Here is a 26,288-nt window from a genome sequence, read left to right on the forward strand (position 1 = left end):
CCTCAGGTCATACTCTGGGGGAATTCCTCATCCAGCTCCCCAGATGTTCCTTGTAAAGTTATACGTTCAGTCATTTTGTCTTAGGAGACATTTATCTTCACACCTTTGCCAAAATTCATTGAAATCGGTGAAAATAAAAAAGAGGGGGTTTTTAGCTGCCACTTTATTTCAGGTTGTTAAACCAGCCTCCACTTGAACTGAAGATACCTCTGACATCCTTACGTATAGACTTCTCAAGCTTCGGGAAACATCTGTTAACCGAAAGTATGAAGTAACGCCAGGTGGATGAGTTGGTACAGAGAGATACCTTACTTGACAATCAAAAGGAAACGAGTTCTGAGATTCTCCATGAAGGCCAACCAGTTTCCAAGTGGAAAACCTGGTTTCTGCCCTCGAAGTTTTGTTGTCAGTTTGTCATTGAGAAGCAAAGAGTGATGGGGACATCGTTCTTGTGAAGATGCCAGTTCATTATGCAAGCATTATATATTGTTACAAAGCAATGGATACTGCGTAAGCATTTCTAGAAATCAATGTTGGACTTAGATTTCCAGCTGTGAGACTCCATGCTATCCTTTTCTTAGATGTAGATGCCTCGTGATAAGTACTGAATCTCTAAGTCTACTTAGCACCTAGCAAAGTGTGTTGTGTAAAGCAGGCAGTTAATAAGTGCATATTGAATGAGCCAGTATAGTTTTGGTTTTGCTGTTTTCCTTAGGATGTAGGGGTTAAGCCGAGGGAAGCTGTCTCTTAGACGCTCTTAGATGTGAATATTGATATCAAAGTAACTATGCTTGCATAAACAAACAAGCACATTCAACGGCTTTGGTGAACAGGTAGATAGGTATATGCAGATATAGCTCCGGAGCCCACCTGTATGCAAGGTGCTGAGCAGTGGGCAGGGAGGAAGTGCGAGACGCTGTTACTTCAGTCTCCCTTGCCTGCTTGGATCCTAGACTTACACTGGTAGAGTGACCTGCTAAGGAGGCCAGGAAAGCAGTGGCCCTGCTGAGGATACTGGTATTTCCGAAGGCCACTCTCTGGAATGTCACACCTGGGCCCAGAATCTAAAGTGAGGCCCCCCCGAGAGAGATAATCCGCATTTTCTACATGGGGGGAATTCCCTTAACTGGAAGTGGATGGTTTCAGATACCCATGACCATGGAAAGAATCAGATGAAGTAATTTATGCAGAGGTGTCAGTAGCTGGGTACTATTCTGTGATAATTCTGTGACTGGGATAATTCTCTCAAGGGTATGTTCATTTTCATTGGGAAACTGGATTCATCCAAGTGAATACATTTCTAACAGCACAATTTCTGTTCTGTGTCAGCTGGTATGGACATTTTGGAGGCCAAGGGAGTCTTCCCTCAGCCCCTCAGGCCATGCTCTGGGGAAATTCCTCATCCAGCTCCCCAGATGTTCCTTGTAAAGTTATAGCATTCAGTCATTTTGTCTTAGAAGACATTTATCTTCAGACCTTTGCCAAAATTCATTAAAGTAAGTGAAAATAAAACCCCACTTCCAAACCCCACTTCCTCTTTCGAATTGAGTAGGCTCATAACCATTCTCAAGGCTTTGAAACGGTGAGGGAGAGAAAGGGAGAAACATCAATCGGCTGACTCCTGCACACCCCCTACTGGGGATCAAGCCTGCAACCCAGGCATGTGCCCTGACCAGGAATCGAACCGGCGACCTCTTGGTGCATGGGTCAACACTCAACCACTGAGCCACACCAGCCTGACTATAATAATAGTTTTGACTATTGTTATAGTCAAACATAACATTATAGAAACTGAAGTTGGACCAACCAACATACAGCATACCCATAACATGTTCCCTAACATCTAGAAATTTACCATCTAAGGCCCAAAATAAATACTAGTAATTCTGGTTTAACAATGCTTCCTGCAAGAATCCTAAAAGTCGCCGTAACCGGTTTGGCTCAGTGGATAGAGTGTCGGCCTGCGGACTGAAGGGTCCCAGGTTCGATTCCGGTCAAGGGCATGTACCTGGGTTGCGGGCACATCCCCAGTGGGAGGTGTGCAGGAGGCAACTGGTCGATGTCTCTCTCTCATCGATGTTTCTAGCTCTCTATCTCTCTCCCTTCCTCTCTGTAAAAAATTAATAAAATATATTAAAAAAAAAAAAAAAGAATCCTAAAAGTCTAGATTCTTAGAAGCCAGAATACAGTCATCAGCCACTTGGTTTTGTCTCCTCTCTTAGCACCCACCCTGGAGCACTGCTTCAGTGATTTTCATTCCATGAGAAGCAGCCCTGTGAAATGTTTCACCAGAATCATGGCAGTGATGTGGATGCACTGTTCCTTTTTATAATGATCCGTGGGAGAAATGCCCAATGCTATCGTCAAAGCTCCGCTTCTCCTCAGAACCTGGTATGATGTTGTCTTAGGGCCACTGTAAATCTTGTACCTGTCCTTTCTGGTCTGCTTCAGCCTCCAGGAAGACAAGAGCTGAAAATCCAACTTTTATTTATTTACTATGCAGGGCCCAATGGCATTATTTCTACATGAGGTTTTCCCTGGAACTATCTTAGTCCTTGGATCTTGGTTTTCTTTTGCTCCGATTTGTTTTTTAATCTGTTTCGTTGTGTACGTTTCTGAATATGTTTTATTGTCTATTGAATCTCCAATGGGCATGAATGAATAAATGAGAAAGAAAGAACTGTGATCCAGCTTGGAGAGCTCGTTAGAGGACCTGGACTGTGCAGACCAAGTAGGCTTAGCTGGCTAAGGTTTCATGAATGAAATGGATCTTAAGTGGAGATTAGGAGGAAAGGAAGTGGGTGGTTGGAGACGGGAGTTTTCTGTCAGAGATTGGCGGGGACAGAGATGCAGCTGTGGAGTGAGTGAGTGATGCCCTGAGGGCAGTAAGGAGCGGGCCTGACTCTTGTACGATCTGATTGCCTCCTTGTTTTTTTATTGGATTGAAGAGGCCGCCAAGCAGAAGAGCTGTGGAGAAGGGGACTGCAGTTTCCTGGCATGGAAGGATTCTCACTTCAGTTTCTATAATAGACGAGAAGGTAGAGAGTTAAAGACTGGGAGGCCAATCAAGAGAAGACGCTGATGGAGTATATACGGGCATGAAAAGGCATAGCTAAAGTATGGAAGAAGCAGTTGAGGGTGTGAAGACTCAGTGAATTGCAGCCAGCTTTTGTAGCTGGTTCGAGTTTAATTTAATTCACTGTGTATTTACTTCACCAGGTCTGCTTTATTCATTGCTGTATACAGAGCCTGCCAAAGTGGTAGCACATAGTAGGTGCTTCATAGATGTTGTGTTAAATGAATCAAATGGGCCCCTACCTCCAAGGAAAAAGAAGGCAGACAGCTCGGTAAATAAAGAGATAAGTGAAGTCCAGATAGGTTACTTCCAGAGGGTCTTCTAGACAAGGACACGCAGCGTTCCCAGCAGAAAGGCTGGAGCAGTGGTCATCAGGGAAGCCCACAGAGACAGCTACAGAGACAGACACACAGCCCCTGCTCTGCCTTTTAACCTCCTGGGCAGCACACAGTGGTCTTGCAGGGTGTGGTCCTTTGGACTGTGGCATTTTTAAGTCACCTGACTACGGAAGCATCGGCTCCTCCCCGGTGTGATCAGGAGCCAGGATACAATAGAAATATGTGTGGGAACCTTGGCTCCAGCCTGATGCTGCCAGCTTAGTGTTTGTGGTTGCAGGTAGCACCAGCCTCCCTCCTGGCAGGATTGAGCGCCTGAGCTCCAAGCCTTCCGGTTGAATGGAGTTGGTTCCATTAAGCATTGGGTTAGAGCTCTTACACACAGCTTGCAGAAAGCCATTTCCTGGCTGTAGAGGCCGGCTGACAGGGAGGTCAGTCTTGAGCAAATTAGTCCTTCATTCTTCTCTCAGCCGCCTAATTGAAAGGGTGGCTTCTAAGCATGGTAATGGGGCCACTCTGCTAGTAGCCTGTTCCACTTCAACCTGCAAGACCTGTGAGGCTGGTCAGTGCCGTGGGGCACAGTGGAGGGGGGTTAGAAATGGCTGGGTGACCCCTCCAGGGTGCAGGTTATGTCACTCAAGGTAGATCGGTGAGGGCTGTTTGTGGTGTGCTGGTAAGTGTTCCCCAGCTGCTCTTGGGTGGTGGGGTTGGCGGGGAGGGGAAGCAGTGATCTGTAGTATTTGCTGCTATCTGTGCTATACATACTCCCACATGGCTCATTTCCAGCTACCAGCATGACTGAGCCGACAGACACAGCAGTCCACCCTTGCACAGCATTTCCACCCTGCAGATACAACAGACACAGTTCTCCTCAAGATCATACACAAGGGTAGTAAAATAATTATGAAGAGATAGGTTTTAAGGATTTATCACAATTATTTGCAATATAATTTGTTTCACTTTAAGTTGATATTTCATTTTTAATAGTGACTGTGTTTAATAAACAGCTCAAAAATTCCTGAAAATTTGCCAATCAGCTCACTCCCCTGAGCTGGTGAGAGCTGCCTCCAGCATATCACTGGGTCAGAACAACCTGGAAGGAAGTGCTTTGTCCTGCTGAGGACGGTGCCAGCACTGGCATCCATGGTTCCAGTGCTCGGGCTGGGGGAAGTCTAACGAGGGCCTGCAGTCCTTCCCACGTCTCTCCCAGTGGCCAGGAAGCTGTCATTGGGAGGAAGAATGAATGGCCTACAGTCCCCTGGTGTCATTGGTTGACAGTCAGTTTCATCTGCAGATACTGGATAGTGGAAATCCATGAGGTTTGCCAGGGGTCTGGAAGGCCCTGAGAGCCACAGAGTGACGTCATTAGGAGACATTGAGAAGATCACCAGCTGTCCCCCTGCCATGCCCAGTACTAAGTGGGAAACCCAGGGGTACATTCACTGAGGACCCACCAAGAAATTTGAAACAGCCTGGATGACATTTTTCTTGGAGGGATTCAAGTGTATGACAGGCAATGTGCACAAATGAAGGAGAAATCAGTATAGCTCTGCAATGCATCAAAGAAGAGTGGAGAAAGGAAGGAGTCCTTGAATTGGGTCTTTGATGGTGATGTGCCCAGCCGGTGTGACTCAGTGGTTGAGCACATGCTAGTCAGGGCACATGCCTGGGTTGCAGGCTTGATCCCCAGTATGAGGCATGCAGGAGGCAGACGATCAGTAATTCTCTCCTCATCATTGATTTTATATACATATATATATATATATATATATATATATATATATCCCTCTCCCTTCTTCTCTGAAATCAATAAAAAGAATTTTAAAAATAATGATGATGACTAGAGAAGACTGATCACTGAAGTGGGAGGGAAGAGATGAACGAATGGGGATTCCTGGCAGAGGAAGCAAGGTAGACAAAGGGAGGAGTATGAAGGAGCATTGGGTGTTTCACTGTTGTCCAGGTGACTCCTTGGGTACCTGGGTGGTTGGTTCCTATAGTCTGAATGTGTGTGCCCCCCAAAATGTGTATGCTGAAATCCCAGTCCCCAAGGCAATGGTATTAGGCGGTGGGCCTCGGGAGGTGATTAGGTCATGAGGGTGGAGCCTCATAATTGGGATTCGTGCTCTTATAAGAGGCCCCGTAGTGCTCCCTAGCCCACAGGGCCACTAGAGATCATAGTGGAAGAGGATGCCAAGGACGTTTTCATGCCATGTTAAGGAGATCCGAGTTTTTTTCCTTCCAGTAACAGAAAGACCTTAGAATATGCAAGGCACTGAAAGAATCAGGTTTGTGTGTTGGAAAGAATTTCTAAAACACCCTTGGGCACCACTCCATTACCTGGGGATTATGGGTAAAATTTCCCAAGTCAGCACACAGGCGGCTGGTGACTGCTTGAGGCTTTCTCTTGCCTATTTCAACACCAGGGCCTTGTGACCTAACTTGTTCTTAAAGGGAATGTTTGCTCCCTGTAAACAGTAGTCTTCATATTTAAAGTTATTCTACTCCTTCCCAAAAGGTAAATTAGAAAAGCCATATACCTTTAGAGAATAGAGTTAAGCTTTCATCATTTAAGTAACTGTCCACTGCCCATTAGTGCTTTTTTGTTTTGTTTTGTTTATTAAATATATTTTATTGACTTTTTACAGAGAGGAAGGGAGAGGGATAGAGAGTTAGAAACATCAATCAGAGAGAAACATCGATCAGCTGCCTCCTGCACACCTCCTACTGGGGATGTGCCCACAACTAAGGTACATGCCCTTGACCGGAATCGAACCTGGGACCCTTCAGTCTGCAGGCCAACGCTCTATCCACCAAGCCAAACTGGTTAGGGCTGCCCTTCAGTTTTAAAGGCAATTTGATGCACTAAGTTGAGCCCCCATAGCTCTTGATTCTTGCATCTTGAATTTAGCAGACCCACCTTCTGCCTATAGTTCTAGAATTTTCTTTGTTATCTTTAAGGAACATATTTCTGTATATCTGGATTGAGAATTTGGATGCTTTTTGAGATGAACCAGAAATCTTTCTTTTGATGTTTCCCTTTCTTCTTCCCCATATCTATAACTCACTGTGTTTACCACACAGTGGATAGATAGTCAGAGGTCTTCAACTGGTTTGTGTAATTGCTGGGACAACTCTTTACTCTTAATTACGTATTTCATTTTAATCTATTTGTGAGGACTGTTGTCCCAGGCATTTGAAAAGAATATCACTTCACTGCAAAAAGGATTTTAGGGACCTTGACCTAGTAATAGATATTTTTTCTAAGTGGTTCTAAAGCAATTGTCCCAAATAAAAAATCACAGTCCCGAATATATCGCAGGTCTGTTATTTTCCCAAATCTCATTAAAGCATTAATGCAAATGGAATTTTCCTACTACTCCCCTGTCTTCTCTCATCTGGATAGGATTAATGTCATTAATTGCTAAAATCTAATCTGATTTATTATAACTTTGTCTTATATTAAAAATACATAAAGTGATTGCCCTCAGATGTCAAATACTAAAGAATCTGCTACTATTTTAGTTGTGGGGGTTCTTATCTTTCCTATCTCTCATTCAGCTTTTTATTTGCCTCAAAACGTTTAATGAAAACTTATTGTGAGTCAGGGGTTGTTATTAATAGGATTTATAGCTTAAAAATCTTCTGGTTTTGGTTTGAAAATTTGAAAACTATAAAAAGAAAAAGGGAAGGTAACAAAAAGTCTAAAAATAGTCTGGCATTTATTAACTGTTACCCAATTTCTTAAGCACACCAACTGGGTGGTCCATACAGTGTTCAGAGCTGAGAAAGACTCAGCCACACGAGGCTTTGCTACTCTTACTCTGAGAGAGCTTCCAGTCTAATTAGGAGAAAAGACTGACTATAAAATACAAGCAAAATAACAAGGTACCATAATCAGTTGCCAAATGTTGTGGTAGGATGTGAATGATGGTGGAACCCAGAGAACTGAAAGGGGACGGGGTAGATAAGAGTTGGTCAGAGACTGCACGGAAGAGAAGGAATCTAAAATATCACAGAAGTGTTGGATTCAGAGACAAAAGGAAGCAACTTATTTCAGTAGAATAACGATAATAGAGGCTCAGAGCATGCACAGGGGTGGGAGTAGCAGAGCTTTGATGTTGATAGGAACTTACTACTAACTTTCTCCTAAGAATTCTGAGTTTTAAAGACATCCAACACCTCCATCTACTTTCAGGATTCTCTGGCACAGTAAAAGAAGCAAGTGTTTTTATTGTTTTACAATTAAGGTTATTTGACTTTCTCGGTTACAATTGGGGCGTTTCTAACTACAACTGGTAACCCAGAAGAGTTGAAAGAGTTAGAAGTTCAGGGTCAGAAGATGGAAATCTCTGCATTGCTTGGCAGGTGAACATGAGCAAATTGTTTACTCTCTGGGAGCCCCGGTTTTCTTACCTAGGAATGCAAATGAGAGCCTTATCTATCTTACTGGTTATCATGGCCATTGAATTATACTGATAACTATGAAGGTTCTTTGTAAACTACTAACAGATTTTTGTTAGTATTCTTGTTATCCACTAAACTACAGCTTTAGGTCATGGATTTAGGGTCTTTTCACTAAAAAGTTAAGTGTATTCAGCAACGTTTTTTATGCTCTAAGCAGCAATCATCAGACTGCCATGAAATTTATTTAGTAAGACTCAGTTAGTGTTTTTTAATTAAAATAGAATAAAACAGAAGAGGAGGACATATATTGTACTCTTCAGCATGGAAGATTGTGCCATTCATAGTAATTGTAGGCATTTAGTGACTCACAGAGACATAAGTGAACTACTTAAAGGTCAGATGTAAAATATATTTGTGTTTGTGGGTTGTTGTCAAAGAAGATTGAAAGCCACTGGTTAATAACATAGCACTGTAAGTACAAAACATTCAGTCCTCATTTTTTGACCCCTCAAGTTAAACTAACCAAAAAGATATATTTCAATGATAAGCTATAACACTATGGAAAGAATGCAGATTATGAAGAAATGGGGCCTGGTACTACATAGTCTGCATTTTTTCCTTATGTCTGATGCTGACACTCAAATTCTATCTTCACTCCTATGTACCAGTGTAGAAAGTAAAGTGTTTGTTTCCATTAAAATCTACATGGCTAGACCTCATCGTACCCTACTTTTTCTGGCAGCTTTTAAGTTGCTTATTTTAGAAAGCTCTCAATCAGTATTGTGGCATCAAAACATAAAACTCAATGTGTGTAGAACTCCATTTTTTAGGTCTAGGACCAGGAGGAGAAAAGAGATGGCATATGCAAAGAATTTAACTGGAGAGCATGTGGTGATGCCTTTTACTACCAAAGGGTCCATAGAGGTAAAAACAGCAACAACAATCAAGGATGGTGAAGGACCAGAGCTAGAAATACCTGCCCCCATGCCACAAAGGCAAGAGGCAGAAATAGTGTTCTAGATCCCAGGCGGGGTTCTAGATCCCAGGTGGGGTTCCAGATCCCAGGTGGGACTCTGAGCAGTGGGAGAGAGGCCTGACATGGTGCATTATAGAGAGAGGCAGAGAGGGGGCCTTTAAATTATTTTTGGTGCAAGTGACCAAACACCCCATTAACAGTAGCTGAAGGCATATGGACAATTACTGCTCACTTAAATGCACAAGTAAGTGGTCTCAGGTTTGGTGAGGCAGCTTAAGGATGTCATCGAGATCTCAGGCTGTGCCTGGAATTCTACTCCATCCTTAGTGTGTCAGCCTTTTGGCTTTATGACTGTCATTGCATGCTGGCCAGACGGCAGCTAAAAACCCAGCCCTCACATTCATGTTCAAGGCATGAAGATAAAGAGGGAGTGGTGTCTGCAAGCTCTTCTCTTACACCTGTCCATTTTGTTAAGTCACCTAAAGATTTTCTAGAAGTTCTCAGCCAACTTCCTCTTAAGTCCCTTTAGTCAGAATTCTGTCACCTGTCACCTCCAGTTGCAAAGGATTTTGGAAAGGAGAGCATCAGACAAAAGGTGAATGGGATACCTTGACTGGGTTAGCCAAATCCTGGTATAGCCATGGGTGGGGCACTTTGCTGGCTGTTGGGTAGCCACCCAATGGTGTCCGCCCACAGGAACTTCTTAGAAAAGCCTGAGGGAAAGAACACAGTGTCCTGATTGACTCCATAGACTCAACAGGTTGTAGATCACAGGCTCAAAGAAGGCAATGAATCAGCAAGGTAGAAGGGCACAGAATTGGCCGGATTCCTTTCCACTCTACTGTGAATGTGCTTTTGCTTTCTCAGGATTAATCTTTCTCAGATACCAATGAAAATCTCACCCTCCTTTTGTATCATTCAAAACCAGCCCTCGACATCTGTGCTCTCTGTCATTTGGCTCAGTGCTCAAGAAGGGGACATAATGGTCTAGGGACTAAGCACATCCTTGGAAGAGAAGTGGCCTGAGTGGCTGGCACTGAGATGCAAATAAGGCTTGAAATAGTAAGTCAGGAGGCTTGAGGGACCCTTGTCAGCGAAGGCTCCCAGGAAGCCCTTGAATGGCAGGAAGGGGAATTCTATGCGTGTGATAAGTTACTCTTCTTTTTTATTCATGTATCAAAGAAGGGAAAGGAAACTTCTAAAGGAAGAGACCAGCCAGAAATCACGAGAGGAAATGTGAGGGAGCATGTGTGAGGGGAAAATGAGAAGTAGGAGATGCTGAGCTCAGCCTGGCTCCTCAAGCCACGGGTCCTCCTTGGCAGTCACCCCATCGGCAGTGACGCTGACCTGAGTCTGAGCCCCTCGAAGTCCTTGAGACTCTTGTTATTTCCAAGCGTGCCAGCCTCTTTAGTCAGCGGTGCACTTCAGTCATAGGAGAAGAAACAAGGGCGAGTGGCTCGCACGCTCACAGTGCAGCACCGGTTCTCCAGCAGCTCGCTTGGGCTGGCCAGTGGGAAGTGTTGATTTCTCTCAAGCCGCTGTGATTCTGGAGATGCAGGGTTCGGCTGCTATGGCAGCCTGGGTGTTCTGAGATGCAGACCTGGTAAGAGATTTACTGGGAGATTAGACGTGCAGGACGTATATTAGAGGAAATGCCTGTGAGGAGGAATGGGGAAGGAACCAAGGAGATCTGTCAGAGATAACATAGGTCTGACCCCTGTGAAGAAGAAAGAAACCACAGGGAGGAAGGAAAAGAGGGAAAGAGAGAGAAGGGACGGGTCATCTTAATTTATCTATACCACATGTGTTCAAATGCAACCTCACCTTTCAGATGAGTAGCCTTCTGACTCATAGACTGGACCTTAGCAATGTAGATATGGAGTTTTAACAGTTGTTGTGGTTTTAAAAATCGTTTTCTCTGCCTATCTTCTCAGAAATAAGGAACACAAGCAAGAGAAGGAACATAATGTGCCTCTGTTATAACAGGCTGACATCGCAATTCTTCATTTCAAAGTTTATTAGTTTATTTTGGAGAACTATTTTGATTTAATATGGACCTTTCACCAGGACAAGGACTATTTTAATGATGTCATTTTCTTCTGCAGCAGGAAACTCTTACTATATAGGCAGATTTCTCAAGAAGGCTGAACTATGCTTTTCACATTGTAGTGCCTTGAAACTCCAGTACGGGAATATTTCTCATACTAAATGCAATGCCTTCATATCTAGTCTTCCTACCTCCAAAGTTGCTTATGGTGGAAAACTTGAAAAGATGCATGCCGGACAGCCTCAGTCCACAGCTGGAGAGGCCGTGCCCATTATTTTAAAAGAACAAAAGTGATCGGTACTTACTCAACTTCTGTACTGGTTTTTGTAGCCCAAATAGTTCCATTCGGGACCAGAAATAAATCAACGTTAACAGCTTATCTGCCGGAGAAACAGTGGACTGACAGAAAATCATCCAATTTAGGTATTTAAGTATTTATTTTCCAAAAAGGAAATATGGAACACGTACATACAGAGTTAGCTCTTCTGCCTCGACAATGAACAAATGTCTCGAAATCCCCTTAAAAGAAAGCTCTGAAGGCATCAGGATGGCTCTTCCATCGTGTTAGCGATTTACAGAAACTCAAAAAAGGGGCATTTCACTTTGGGGAAATGACCTAAAGTTACAAGCATAATATTTCTCATAAATGTTCTGCCAGTAAGTCTGTTGGGAAAGCCATTTACTTTTGTTGTAGCTTTAACAATTTTCACATTAAGTGAATTGCCACACATGGAAGATTCATATTGGAACATTTACAACTGTTCTTTGATTCCTTTACAAGACACAGCCCCCTAGATGAAGATAAAACTCTTTTCTAGCATTTTGATTTTGGGAAATGCAAACAACAACAACAACAACAAAAGTCCCTAGAGGCCAAGAGTGTGGAGTGCCATGGCTTTAACCTCGTGCAGGGCAGGTGGCGAGTCAGGCAATGTTAGCTGATGGGAAGGGTGATGGGGAATGGGAGGACCAGACTGAGGACTGCATTTGCTCACTGCCGGGTTCTGGTTTCTGAACCCGGACATCTCTGAGGTGGTGACATTTTTGCTCAAATACTTTGCTGGTATTAACTTACTGGTGGTGGTGGTTTATTTTTTTTAGGTTTTTAGAAGTATTTTGAAACTTTTGGCTGTGCAAAGGAATGTCAGCTCAAGCCATTTGACTGAATGAAGATTTAGGAAGCTGTCTGTCCTTCCTGGATTAAATTAGAACTGCACTTGCTCTAAGATTGAGGTCTGCACCTTCCGGGGGTGGTTTCCCTTTGACTCCAGGCTTTGAGCCTCACAAACAGTGTCGTCTGTAAAGGTGCCCGGACAGAAAGCCTCCATCTACCCAGCATCGATGTGGGATTGGGCTCTAGAACTTCTTCAGACCAAGCCTCATTTACTCAAAAATGCAGGGAATCACTTCCAAACGGCTCTTCCTACTGAGAAGTTAGTGCCTTTTCTAGTTCTTTCAGGTAGAGCTGTTTCAACGTCAAAATAAGTGTATACTATTATCTATGACTGTGACCCTGCAGTCCTCTCCCTCTGGCACCTACCTAGCCATCCTCCAGGGTCCACTTCAAGTCCTGATTTATCCACGTGGGTCTCCCAGGCCGGCTAGTCGTGCTTTGTTAATGCTGACTCAGCACTCCTGCTGCTTCACTGTGTGTGAGTTCCTATCTGGCTTTTGCAGTGGAGCTGAAATCGACTTGAGCTTGGGGATTTACCTTATACTTTTACTGCTCACCTCTTCCATTAGAATCCTTCAATAGAATCCTTACCTCTTCTGTTGTTTAATCTGTGTTTGATAACTGATTAAACTCATAATAGCCACTTGATAATTGTTTTTAAGAAATAAACAAACTGTGTGGCTCAGTGGTTGAGCATCGACCTATGAACCAGAAGATCACAGTTTGATTCCTGGTCAGAGCACATGCCCAGGTTGTGGGCTCTGTCCCCAGTGCGGGGTGTGCAGGAGGCAGCCGAGCGATGATTCTCTCTCATCATTGATGTTTCTATCTCTCCCTCTCCCTTCCTCTCTGAAATCAATAAAAATATATTTTTTAAAAAAGAAATGAACAAACCAAGTCTTTCTTGGTAACACTGTGTACCAGGCACCAATGTGGAAAGCTATGGAATTTGTAGAGCATCATTTCAAAAACAGGAAATATCACTTGTAAATTATTTCAGGTCTCTGATTTTAACATTATCTTGAAGACATAAAATTGCCTTAAAAACAGCTACTTGAAATTGGGGGGAGGGAGAATGGAAATGATTGAATGCATGAGTGAATAATGTACCTAAATGCCAAAACGTGGAAAAGACTTTTCAAACAGTTAACTGAATCTGTCTTTCTTCTCTAATAGTCTCCCCTGGAGATGGAAGTGGGGGAAAACTGGGGATTTATAACCAGCAAATATTCCTGATTCTTGGCTTATTAAAGTTAGGGACATTGGGGATATTTGGTTGGAAAATAAATTGGCATTGCAGAGTGTAAATGGTTCAGCCAAGTGCAAATTTTATAGGCCAAATAGAATTTTCGCAAGTCTAATGACTTGAAAAGTACTTGTACCCTGGCTCAGAGGACTTTTGCTGTCTGTTGTAAGCAGTCAGTAAGCTGTGTTTGGGAGCTGGACCAAATGCTGGCCTTTCATTCCTCAAATTACAACTTCGTGATCCCGGCTCAGAAGTCCCTCCATGCACAATTTAGAAATTAGCAGCATAAACGTAGGACCAGAGTGTGACTGTGCCCTGTTCCCTCCAGAAGAAAAATGTGAACTCGTTTCCCACTGGGGACGTCTCTTGGTTACCACATCCCAGATGTTGTGACAGCTTTCATCCAAGGGTTGCAGAACAGAGAGAACCCCCGTTTAAAAGCTTGGTTTTCATTACTCATTTGGAAGGTATTTTTCTGGGTCCATGAGAAATGCAAGGATCATTATGCCAGGTTTTTTAAAAGTGGGAAAGGAAAAAAGAGAGGAAAAGCCACCCGGAGAAGTGCTTCTCAAACTGAAAGGTGTTTGTAAACCCCCTGGGCTCAGGTGGCTCTTCTTCTGATGGCCTGGGGTGGGGCCTGAGCATCTGCATTTCAAAAGCCCCCAGAGATGCTAAAGCCGCTGGCCAACAGACCACACTGCTTGGAGGAGCCAGCTCTATAGAGAATGTTCTTTTGCACGGAATACAAATTGCTACTCCATTCTAGGTCACCGTTCTAAGGAAATGATGACTAAGAAATGCTGTCTTTCAACACTTCTGAGTCATTTAGTAGGAATGGGAGGTGAACACGAGCCACTTAACATCTCAGAGTAGCTGGAGCATTGATTCTTGCGTTCACTTGTGTTTTCTTCCCACAGGGAGCCAAGTAGCTTATCCCCTTGGCTCCAGGGGATTGGCAGGTCTAAGACTGGACTTCTCTCCTCAGTTTGTTTATAGATATTGGGAGATATTGAGCATCTTTGGAGTTAAGGACAGTTGGGACTTAAGGAGAAGAAAGACAATGGATATTTTGTCCAGGGTAGATGTTTATCTCTGTGTAAGAACTCCAAAGACCCTCCCACAACCCAAGGAAAGGAAATAGCTCTATTTCCTACAGAAACAGCTGAAATTGAATACCCCAGCAACTTGGGGTGGGAGGCTCGACCTCAGACGAAAATCAATTTTAAAGAAGTGCAATTCTGTGGCATTTTCTGCAGCCCTGATGATGCCTTCGCAGAAAATTCATACCTGCTTCACATGAAATCTGCACCTGGGAAGCTTGTAAGAATATGTTCTTAAGGTTTTTTAAACTGCACAGCAAAAGAAGACTAACAAGAAAATAGGGATATTTTTGTGCACACACACTGAGGTGCAGCTGTTAACTGAGAAATGAGTAAAGGAGGTATAAGTAACCCACCAAGTAAACACGGACCTTTCATTGTTAGTAACATGCATTGATACATAATGCTGTCATTTCTGACATTTACTTAGGTCAGCGATTTTCAACCTTTTTCATCTCATGGCACACATAAACTACTCAAATTCTGCAGCACATCAAAAAAATTTTATATTTTTTGCTGATTTTATAAAAAAATAGGTATAATTTTGATTTATTTGCAATAATAATAATAATAATAATAGAGATTACCTACCCTTTTTGTTCCAAAGTGACTTTTTAAAAAATCAGGTGCCCATTCTTGTATACAAGGATTTCTGGTACCAAGAATTAACCAATCAGTCACAACCTTCTTATAAGATGTGACCAATAAGATGCAACCCTATTCTATAACCTAGATATTTATGGTTCAAGACAGGGCATTCACACCAGATAGCTATTGATATGTTGGCTGTTGTCATTTTTTTATTTGACAATCTAAGGGAAAAGAGGTCAGTGCCCCTGACTCAATAGTCAGGTATTGCATAATGTAAAAATTCTTGCAGTACACCGGTTGAAATCACCTACTTGGGTTAATGCATTCATTGCCTATTCCCCAGAAACTGTTACTGGATTCTGTAGGTGAAGATTTAACTGACTAAGATTCGGGTTATCTTCCAAATTCATTTCGTAGTTTTTTCATCATCATAATCTCATCTCTTTGCTCACTAAACATACTGGATTTCTTTTAAAAAGTCACCAGACAGATAGTGTTGTGGGCACTTTTAACCAGATTGGTCCTGTTGGGACAGGGTAGCCAGAGAGCACCCGACTGTGCCTTAGGGATTCTGAGCGATGTTCCCTCAGGGCTTTCAGTCCTGCTAGATATTCAGCAGGTGTAGTATGTTATCAATCATTATTTGCCGATTTAATGAATAATAAGTAGGAACAGTTCTCTTTCTTAATTCTTTATTGTTTAAAGTGTTACACATAGTATTACATATGTCTCCTTTTTTCCCCATTGACCTTTCCCCAGCCACCCCCACCACTACCCCCAGCACATGCCCTCACCCCCCTAGTGTCTGTGTCCATTGGTTATGCTCATGTGCATGCATACAAGTCCTTTGGTTGATCTCTTACCCCCCTCCCCTGCTTTCCCTCTGAAGCTTGACGGTCTTTCGATGCTTCGATGTCTCTGGCTCTATTTTTGTTCATCAGTTGTTCATTAGGAACAGTTCTTTATTCTGCCGTCATAAGTGCCTCATAAATTTTCAGGTATCAGTAAAGATAGCCTGAGATATTATAATTTCAATCAAATATTTTATTTTTTCATTTTTAACCTTTTGCCAGAGGCTTTTTGGTCCGTGGTTTCTGCCAAGAGGAAGTGAGTAAATGCTGCCAGGTGGCCAGATGCGGGCCGTCTGCTTGCTCTTCCATCAGCACAGCCCTACGCTCACATGTCCAGACCCAGTCTTTCAGATCAGAACCAGGTTATTCTGTTCAGTGACAGCATCTGGGGTTTTCTGGACCCTCTGCACGTGGCCTGGAAGGAACTCCAACTGCAGGGGCAGGTGGAAGGGGTTGGGCTCTGACGCAGCCCACTTGGCAGCAAGGTGGGGAACGTCTCATAGAAATGTTTACTATGTTATTTTTATTTCTCAAGTTAAAACTGTCCAAAGCAAACATTTGTGTTCATTTTGGGGCCCCGCTGGGTGTGAAGTTCCAGCTGATGCAATGTTATGATCTCTTGTGTGTCTTATCACTGAATGGTCGTGAGGTGAGGGTGGTTCTGAAGAGGAGGTCGCCAGCCACTACAGGGCGGGAGGGAGGGGCATGGGCCTGGAAGACTTGGCGGGATGATGGAAAAGGAAACTTTCCCATCAAAGTCAAGTCATGTGGCGAAAGCCTTATTTTGTCAAGGTCTTCGAACAAGCAGGAACCATAGAGAATAATGGGTATGAGCTCAGTGTTCTTGGAGGTCATTTCCGGGCCACTGCAAGAGCCCCTTGGATTTGCTAACCCCTCAGGCACACAGCTGAAGAGCCCGGCTTCCTGACACAGCCCTTTTGTCCCACCATGCTCCAGCCAAAAGCCTCCATGGCTCCCACTGCCAAGTGCTTCAAGTCTGTGCTTTGAGGCCATCTGACTCCACGTTAAATGTCCAACTCTCCCACCATCTCCTCCCGGACACAGCCCCCATCACGGCCAGAGCTGCCCCTAGCCATCTCCTCTAAGCCAGTCTTGCCTGCCATCATTGCCCTGGGCCCTGGTGTTTCCCCCACTGCCCACTTATCTGCAGCCTCCATTCTACATTCTCAAATCATTGGCAGTCCTATCACTTGCATTAAAATTATCAAGTCACTCCTGACTGTGTCCACTGCCCACTTCCCCAGCTCCTTATGCATCGATGAGTTCTAAACATTTTAGCTCTTAGGAGCCTCTGGTGATATCCGGTCTGTTAGGTTTGCTTCCTGCCTAGACTGTGACTTCGGATCCCAGTAGCCAAGTATTCAACTGCTTTTCCTTAGTGCACAGAACCTAGCAGAGAGCTAGGCGTGGGCATGTAGGCAGTGCTCGCTTAAAGATGCGTTGACTGAAATGACTGTGTATAACCTGTTTCTCATCTCACTATTTCTCAGTAGCAAGAAATGGGTTTAGAGGAGATATTTTTACACCACATGGCCCTGTCATCCGCTTACCTTTATACTACATGCCACCAGTTATGAACAATAAATAGATTTTGTGGTAAAGCTGGAACAGAGTAGATTACCCGCTAAAACTACACTATAGAAGTAGAAAAATTTTTAAATAAACATATACTGACTGGGTTTTAATTAAAGAAAGCTACTTGACTATATATTTTAATATTTCTAAAACATACCTATTTGTGCCGATCTAACTGTAAGAAAGTGCTCAAGGCAGAGAACAATGTGAATTATTTCCTGGAAGCTATGGATAGATCCTAATCATTGGAAATGAGTATTACACGTGGTCCGCATTCCAGTGTGACTTCAAGGACTTTTTTGGAAGTCTCTGGGTCCTCTAACGCTGTTTGGCTACACATTCACAGCACATACTCGGGCACATTTTCCTGTTTTGAGAGATCAGCCTAATGATAATAACTGTATACAAATAGTCTGCATTCCATGTTCCTCCCCAGCAATCCTTTCAAGAAAAATGACTGATGGAGAACTTCAGTGCCCAGCTCGAGGAGGGGTAAAATGTCAAAAATTGTCAGAATGGAGACACTGATGGGAAAGGTTTTATGAAGGAGGGGTTTTCTCCAGGGAGTTGGATAGTTTGCTTCGGGAAGAAAGGATGGAACTTTCAGCAGAGGAGGATAAAGAAAAAAAATTAAGGAGACAGAATAGAGGATGCAGGCTGAGGATCCTAAGTACCCTGTGTTGTCTAACACGTGGGTTTACACTAACACGTTGTGGGAAAGAAGTCAGAGTAATGAAGCAGTACCTTCTGGAGGAGCAATGTGAATGTTGGGCTGAAGAATTTGGACTTAATCCAGCAAGCGAGAGGTGCCATTTGGGTCCATAGCGGGGATGTGGCAAAAGCAACAGCCAATTATATGTTCTGACAATTGGTAGGAAAAGGGGGAATCATAGACAAGCTCAAAAATTTGTGTCTTTGAGTCCAAGAAAATAGTGGTGATGGTGGGATAGGGAAAAGACGCTAGCTGCTCTTTAGATCGCCGGCTATTTGCATTCAAAGATTCTGCCTGCTTTAACCACCTTTGTGCCCAGCTAAGCAAATTAGCAACCATTTATTTGTTGCTAATTTTAAACAGTTGTCATAGGCTTTCCATGTGTTTTTATTTTTATTATTAGTATTATTATTATGTATTGATTTGGGGTATACAGCTTACTTTTCATAGTGTTCCCCTCGATATTTCCAGTACCGAGTTGACACCATACATAGTTATCACAATATTATTGACTATATTCCTATGTTTTACTTATTTCACGGTGACTACTTGGTAACTACCAATTTGTGCTTGTTAGTCCCTTCACCTCTTTCACCCAGTGCCCCAGCCTCCCCTCCCCTCCCCTCTGGCAACCACCAGTTCTCTCTCTGTGTATATGAGTCTGTTTCAACTTTGTTTGTTCATTTATTTTGTTCTTTAAATTCCACATATAAGTGGAATCATATGGTATTTGCCTTTCTCTGGATAAGAAAGCTGTGGTACATATAGACAATGGAAAATTACTTGGCTATAAAAAAAATATGAAATCTTATCATTTGTGACAGCAAATAGACTTAGGATGAAATGAGTCAGGGTTCCTTGAGCTTCAGAAGAGGGAGGGAATATACCTACTCATGGAGCTGGTGTTCGATCACCTTCCCTTGAGGCACATCAGCTGCCAGGAGAAGAGTGGCTACCTGGACAGAATCAGGGTTCTGTTAGGAAAGAGGAAGGGGAAGGTAAGCGCTCCTGGTGGCCATTATAAGGAGTTGGGACTTTATTCTGATCACATAGGAAGCATTGGAGAATTTTAGATCATTGAAGTAACATGATCTGATTTATGCTTTTAAAAGTCACCCTGTTTAATGTTTCAGTAGTTAATTGAAGGGGGACAAATGTGGAAGTGGAAAGATTAGGAAGCTATTTGAGAGTTCAGGCAAGATGTGTTGGGGGCGTGGACTATTATCATAGCAAAGGAGATGGAGAGAAGGGAATTGAGATGGAACTGACATACTTGTCAATGCGTTAAAGGGGAAAAGAGGAGTTAGGGAAAGTGAAGACACAAAGATCACCTAGAGGTTTGGGGCTTAAAACCAGGGTGGATGGTGAGATAATTTACAGAGATAGTGAAGAGTTGAGCAGGAACAGGTTTGGTCAGAGATTACTCAGGAATTCTGTGTTAGGACTGAGACACTGATAGGATACTTAGTGATGATGCCAAGGAGGCTGAGCAGAGACTGCAGTTCAGTGGAGAGGCTGAAGCTGAAGGTAGAAATGTAGAGCCATCAGCATACAGGTAATGTGTAAAGCCGTGAGACTAGGGAAGTGAAGAGTCTGTGACACTATAATATTTAGGGCTCAAGCAGAGGAAGAGAACAAGGAAGAACAGCCTGCGAAATGGAAGGGAAACTAAGCCAACTCGGCATCATGGAAGCGAGACGGAGCATGTCTCAAAAAGGAAATGGTCTACTGGGTCAGGTACATCTCAAAAAGTGAGGAGTAAAGGGAAGGGGAAGAGCCCATGGGATTTGATCAGGCAGAGTTGGTGGAGGGGAGGGATCAGAAGCACAGCTGAAGTGGATCCAGAAGAAAAGGAACCAGACAGTGCAGGCAGTCCTTTGGGCAGCGCTGACAAGATCCGGGAATAGCAGAGAAGATTCTGGGAGAACAACTCCAAGGAAACCAAAAATAGACTTCACTTTCCAGATGAGTTTTTCAGTGCTTTTTAATGTTATTCTTGAGGAAGAGGAATGTCCAATTACGCAGAACCTATTGTGGTTTTCCTTTGTAATGGTGTTGGTGGCCCTACAATGCCTGACCTCTATAGATCCCTTTCCCCTGCACGCTCCTCCTCTAGACAGACCCAGCCCATTCAGAGTTCTAGTTCAGGGCAGGGGCTAATAGCAGACAAGACTCCATTGAGATCTAAATGGTCACACCTATTATTTTGCTTGCTCTTCAGTTGCATTTAGCGGATACTAGGAAGTTCATTAAATGTAAATATACATGTAAATTAATTAATACCAATTAAATATCAGTCACATTTACTGCAGATCCTAAACTTGAACTATGTAAAGTCTCATAGGTATCTTCCTTTGCCCCAGAGGTGTCCTTCCTGGCCTTTTAAATGTACATCTACCAGAAAGCAGAGCAGGGCAGAGTTGTGTGGGAGCCCTGTCCCTCTCCCTCCCCCTCACCTCCTGGCCTCCGCACAATAAAAACTCTGTTCAGAACTTGGCTGGCTGCTGCTTTTCCCACATTCGATCAGGGAACACTTAAAGCCATACAGTGTCCCCGTCCCGCCAGAAAGCCTATGGGCAGGGTGCCTCTCTAGGCCGACACAAAGACTCACTGTCCCGGGCATCTGTGCCAGTGCTGTGGCCACATATGGATTGTCAATAAGGCTTGTGATTTTTTTCTTTATGTCATATCACCATCCCAGTAAACGTAATTCAAGCCGGGAAGCAAAACCTATATTCTAGACTGGGAGACTTCGCCTGCCCTCTAGCTACAAAGAAATATAGCTCCTTTTCAGTTTAAACATACTCCCTCCAGAAAGATGTCATATGTTTTTTTTCACACCTGGTATAATTTTCTACTTTAAATGGATGTTGTGTGATTTGATTGACTGTTTTGACTGTACTTTTAATTGTGCATTTTGGAAACTCAGAATGTAGAGTTAGAGTTAAGCTTCAGCATCCATAAAGGTTTCTTCTCACTGGAGCCAAAAGCTACAGAAGGCCCAACGCAAAGGACAAAGTTTAAAAAAATAAGCACCGGGTACCTTGCTGCCAAGGTATGTGCCTATGGTGGCTTGTCACCTTATCCATCTCCATTCACTTTTGGGTAGAGCTTCCATTTTCCACTGCAGAGTAATTTCTGGAGCTGGTCCCACGCCAGCCACAAAGCAGAGTTTCAACTATTTCTTTCCAAAACTGGCCTTCAGAAAGTGAATCTAAAAACTGTGAGTCAAGTATCTGAGAGAAGCTGTGTGAAAGTCCTCTTTTTTTCTCTTATTACATACAGATGTGACAAATACATCTGTAATTACACATAACCTTCCACTGAGACTCTTGGTTAACTCATAGATAGGGACTAATCCAAAGAAGAGGCCATTGGTCTGAAAGGCCAGATTAGCCATCATTCTATAGATATTTATTAAGGGCCTACTGTGTGCAGGTTTAAAAAAATTAAAATATGGTTCCTACATTCAAGGAATTTGTAATCTAATTGTGGGGGCAAGAAAGTAAACACTAAATAGTGCAAAATACAGCGTAGGACATCAGTAACTATAAGCTGAGTGGCAGATATAATAAATGCCACTAATTGAGAAGACATTGTGAGCATAAACACTATGCATCAGCCCATGGACATGGGCAATAGGGTAGTGAAGACATTGCGGGTAGGGGGGTAAGGGTTGGGAGCAGGAGGGTAAGGGGGGAAAGGGGAGATATCTATAATACCATCAACAATAAAAAGTGTATATATATACTTTTATATATATACATATATATATATATGCTATGTGTCAACCATGCTGTTAAGCACTGTATGTACATTATTTTATTTTCTGAACTGTTATTCCCACTCTATAGGCGAAATTAACCTCTGGTCTTCTCCCCATTCTGGAGACAGCAAAGAGAATGATATAGGTGAGCAGAGAGACCTAGAATCAGGAATGTGTCCGATGGCTCGCAGACACATTGGTCTGGGGCAGAGGGTCCATTTAGGGGAATAGAGAGCAGTGAGCCTTGGGGCCTGTGTTAGTCTGTTCACCACCATATCCCCGTGTCTGGTGTAGTGCCTTGCGCATAATGGGTGCTCAATACATATGTCTTTAATCAACAAATGCCCTCTGGGTTGTGTCTATGACCTAGACCAACTACAGTGGAATCAAGGTAATGAGTGAATTAAAACCATACACCAGACAGCCTCCTGACCCAGTGCCAACACCTCCCAGTTCCCAACTATTGATCACAGTGAAGGATTCAAGTGGGAAGGACACGCTGCAATGGGACAGGTCTGGCAGCAATAGCAGCTGCAACTCAATAGGGTCCCTTTCATGGAAGCTGACGTGGTAAACACTCCACCGGGCCTTACCCTGGCCTGCTGAACTGTGCCAGACCTGGCCCTGGCCCTCTGCAATCTCAGCTCCTTTGCCTGTCCCCTTCCCCGCTCCGCTCCTGCGACCCTAGCCTCCTCCTTATTCCTCAGGCCCACCTTCGGGCCTGTATTTTTCCATTCTGCTTGCAGGGCCACAGTAGCCACACACCCACATCTTACTGCTCCACTCTGCTACCTGCGCTGCCTGTTTGCTTATCTGTTGACGGTGCCTGCACACACCCCAGAACGTGGGCCCGGAAAGGCCTCTCTCCACCTCTGTGTTCCTGGCATCTAGGACAGCGTCTGGCACATTAGAGCTGCTCACACATTGCATCTTCGACTGATGGCCACTTTCTCTACCTCTCAGATACCTACTGACCGAGAAAACAGAATTTTGTTCAAGAAACATTACATGAGAACTGATGAGTGGAGCTTGGAAAGAAACGAGAGGCTGAGTGGCAGGAGCCTAGACCAACCTGTTTATAGAAGATGCCTTTGCCCCGGGAGGGGAAGACACACCTCCAAACCTCCGGCAAAGCGTATGCTTTCTTAGGACACATTTGACACGCTATGCTTCTGAAACACTGCCTGGTCTCAGCAAGGAGACTCATGAATTGGCCAAAGCAACAAATTCGCAGGACTTACAAGTCACTACTACCAGTCTCAGCCCAGCACGTGGGCGACAAGGGTGGTATACCTCAAAATCAACAAGGTGGCTCTCTGCTGTGATCAGATCCGGGCAAATGCATCCTTCCAGGTGAAGGGAAGGGGATAAGGAAATGAAACAATCTTATTCTCATTGTTTCTTTCCTTCACCAAACACTTTTAAGGGGCCAACTACCATGAAAATGTGGTAAAATATGCTGACTTTGCCTCAAGTTTGAGCATCAATGTCCCAAGAGAACACTTGTCATGGAGCTGATGATGCACTTTAGAATCTTCTTTTGTGCAAGTTGAGACTCCAAAGGCCACAAAATGATAAATTTAAAATAATTATATAAGTAAAATCATGATGCCTCACAGCTCTTCCTGAAAGACTTCCTAGTGAGATACTCAGTAATTTTATGAATATGCATTTAGCATTCATTTAGCATATATTTAAGGGACTGGACTAATACTATGGTGGATCCAAAGTAGAATGAGACATGGTCTTTGCCTTCCAACTTCAAGTTTATCATTCATTGGGCAAGTCAGATAACTAAGGTACTAGGTAAGGAATCCTATGTGCCCAGGTCCATGTATTAAGAAAAAGTGTTCTGAAAGCACAAAGGATAGAGAGATGGATTTCAACTGGGAGAATATAAAAAATACTTCATGGAGGAGAAGACACCCAAACTGATCTTGAAGGGCAGGTGGAATTTCCACAGGCTTCAGTGGTGGAGAGCCTTGATTTGTAGTATTTGCCAATTATCATGGCGTAAATATTCCCACTATGGCTGATTTCAAGTTAATGGTGTGACATCACTGAACGCAGAGTTGGAAAGAGGCACCAGGTCCAGCGCACCACCTGTGAGTCACCATCTGAGCTTTGGACTGTTAAATCACTCTGGCTCTGTTGCTATAACGAATGAACTCTCAGGTATTAAGAACATCTAAAACCACATTATAAAGGGAGAGACCCTTCGGTCCTCCCCACACCTCAGCCTGACCTTCCAGTACTCTGGTCTTCTGGTCTCAGTCCTATGCTCCTGACTGGCCTACCTTGTATTGATGTCAGCTCAGCCAGCCTGCGATTCTGTTGCTCCTCTGAGCACGGCTGTGATGACACTGGGCCCCTGCTGTCACGTGGCACAGAGGCTAGCTCACTGCCCACCACCTGGTGTTGACACCTCTGCTCTTGTCCTTAATGAAAAGCAGTTATGTCCAACCTTGTACTCCACTTCCTGGTCTCATATCTGGACCTTGGTGTCTCTATCTGTAAAATGGGGACAGTAACGGTGTCTACATGTAAAGTTTAATCAGCACCTGCAGAATACTAGATAGACAAAACAGTAAGTGCTTAGTAAATGTTAGAGAGTCTTGTCATTTTCATTGTCATTGCCACTGTTATGGCTCCGCCACTACCCTGACTTCTCCCCACTCCACACATCCCAGATCAGCTGTACTCCACTCCCTCCGAAAGATCAAAGCCCCTCCCATACCCAGGCCGTCTTACGTCTTCTGTTTGTGCAGTGCTTCCCTGGGCTCCAACTTCCCTTTCTCTTCCTCTTCACTGCCTAGTTATCTCAAGTTCAGCCCCCTCTCAAGCTTGTCCAGGACCATCCCTTCCTTTAAAGTTCCCTGCCCAGAAATTGGGCTCCCGGAGGCCAGGGGCTGTAGCCATCTCATTTATAGCACCCACATGTCAGAGCCTCTCTGTAATGGATTGGAGTCAGGATCTTTGGCTTATTGTCACCCCTGGTTAGTGTCTCCCTCACTGCCCAGCCTTTCTAGATATTAAGGACAGCGTTGACACTCACTAAAACTGACAGCTGGGCGCGACACCTCCATCGCTAAGATGGCACAATAGTGTTTATTATGCTTTACTTTGGTAACCAGTACCTTCCCAGTGCTGGCCTGGGTCTGTGCTCCTTCCCTAGGAGTCATCTGCTCCTTTTATGTTTTTATTCGGCACATATTGTGCAGGGTGTTAGCTGAGTGAGAATTTTTGCTTCATGAAAATGTTACCAAATACCGACACCAAGAAGGGGAACGCACCAGATGTCTGTCTGCAAGGAAAGCAGACTCCTGGCTCGCGAGGGGCCCAGCGGCCGGCTCCCCAAGCATTTCCAGGCCTGAGGCTTGGCTCTGCGCGCTCCCCCAGGGCCTCATAACTGACCCCCACATTCCATTTCAGGCACCATTCTGGAGAAATCTGTCAGCCGGACCGCTGATCCGAGCCTGGAAACTGGTGTCTGCTCGTTTTCTCCGTTTCCAGCTGAAAACTGAGACACCCTTGCTGGATAACTCTGACCAAAATGACACATGGGCTTGTGTGCCATGCCACGATTGACTTAATTTTCCTCTTCCTTTGAGCCGTCGGAACTTTCTCAAGGAGCGCATAGTTGTCAGTGATACAGGCCACTCATGGTTGCAAGTTGTCTACCGTTGCCAGACCTTGACCAAAAATATTTTATGTTCTAGTGCCCAAGGGGTAATAAAAGTGTTCTCCAATGTTAGCAAGGACTTGGGTGGGGGTGGGTTCTAGATAATGGTCATACTAAACTCGGGGTACCAAGGAAGCGAGTGGACTTGTCCTAAGATATAATTTCCCTTTCTGGTCACGTTAAAAGCAGGGGGCAGTTTATTATCTTTTTGTCATAATCTATTATTGCCTTTGGGAGTAAATGAGCTTCTACATATGACGCTACTCGTAAAATTTTGAGAGAGAATAAAAAGAAACACTTCCAGGACTGATAGTCCTGTAGAATTTAAAATGTGAATTCACCCAAGCCCACAAAGCTTAACTTGACTTGGGAACATACTCTCACTGATGTGCCCAGACTGAAGAAACCTACAAGGCTTAGAGTGCTGTAGTGTTGAACAAAAAGATCTTTTATTTAAATATATTTTTATTGATTTCAGAGATGAAAAGAGAGCGAGATAGAAACATCAATGATGAGAGAGTCATTGATCAGCTGCCTCCTGCACACCCCATACTGGGGATTGAGCCTTCAACCAGGCATGTGCCCTGACCAGGAATCAAACCATGACCTCCTGGTTCATAGGTCAACGCTCAACCACTGAGTCATGCCAGCTGAGCAAAGATCTTAACATCATCCGTGATGTTCTATATTATGAACTCCAGTCCCACTGACCTCAGTGGGGAGGTGTGA

General features: G+C 43.8%; 1 protein-coding gene across 4 annotated transcripts in view; it reads left to right on the top strand.

The window, feature by feature from the left end:
* The window catches only part of GHR (growth hormone receptor), a 194,289-nt gene that overhangs the window by 110,306 nt on the left and 57,695 nt on the right, over positions 1-26,288 (top strand). Inside the window, exon 1 of one of the 4 annotated variants that reach the window (XM_070411857.1) lies at positions 961-2,391. The exons of the other annotated variants lie outside the window; for them this stretch is intronic. Coding sequence (XP_070267958.1) covers positions 2,355-2,391 — 37 coding nt within the window. The 5' untranslated portion in view covers positions 961-2,354. Of the gene's footprint in view, positions 1-960; positions 2,392-26,288 lie in introns of those variants that run through there. 4 annotated transcript variants of the gene reach the window in all.

The sequence above is a fragment of the Myotis yumanensis genome, unplaced genomic scaffold (assembly GCF_028538775.1).
Source record: "Myotis yumanensis isolate MYYU_CA2020_CCGP unplaced genomic scaffold, mMyoYum1.0.hap1 SCAF_4, whole genome shotgun sequence".
NCBI classification, from domain to species: Eukaryota; Metazoa; Chordata; class Mammalia; order Chiroptera; family Vespertilionidae; genus Myotis; species Myotis yumanensis.